The sequence below is a fragment of the Penaeus monodon genome, chromosome 25, assembly GCF_015228065.2.
Source record: "Penaeus monodon isolate SGIC_2016 chromosome 25, NSTDA_Pmon_1, whole genome shotgun sequence".
In the NCBI taxonomy this organism is placed as follows: domain Eukaryota; kingdom Metazoa; phylum Arthropoda; class Malacostraca; order Decapoda; family Penaeidae; genus Penaeus; species Penaeus monodon.
This window is the reverse complement of record NC_051410.1, coordinates 34,939,682-34,940,110: the sequence shown is the minus strand read 5'-3', so window position 1 is coordinate 34,940,110 and position 429 is coordinate 34,939,682. Positions and strand designations below refer to the sequence as shown.

General features: G+C 48.0%; 1 protein-coding gene across 1 annotated transcript in view; it reads left to right on the top strand.

Annotated features, from left to right (window-relative positions):
- Window positions 1–429, top strand: part of LOC119589185 — a gene marked incomplete at its 5' end in the record, with an annotated part of 121,836 nt that extends 121,407 nt beyond the window's left edge. The window contains 1 exon segment of the mRNA XM_037937781.1: window positions 142–429. Coding sequence (XP_037793709.1) covers window positions 142–285 — 144 coding nt within the window.

Below are 429 nucleotides of genomic sequence, written 5' to 3'. Positions count from 1 at the left end.
TGCAAAACTGGTAGTATCTTCCACACTGAATTCTGAAACAGTACGGAATTAATACATAACCCAAATTATTCACACCTTTTGGACCCCAACGTACGCTAAAATATCTTCCATTTTCACACTAATTTCTCCCTTCGTTTCCAGGTCCACGCTTCGCCGTACCGGTACCACGCTGCGTACATCGGCGCGTGCGTGCTAGCAGAGTCTCCCGGTTTCGTGCAGTCCCGTGTCACCAGAGAGGAGTGGAATAAACAGGGTCCGGCCGCTCTCCGCAAGTGGTCGTTGTAGAGAGGACACGCGCCGGAGCGATGTGTTTTTGAGCTTTTATATAGAGGGGGATTATTATTGATGATGATGATAATAATATCCCTTCTTATTTTGGTCACGGAACGCTAGTTAGGCGCTAAGAACGTGCTGTTAACGTCTCCTCGG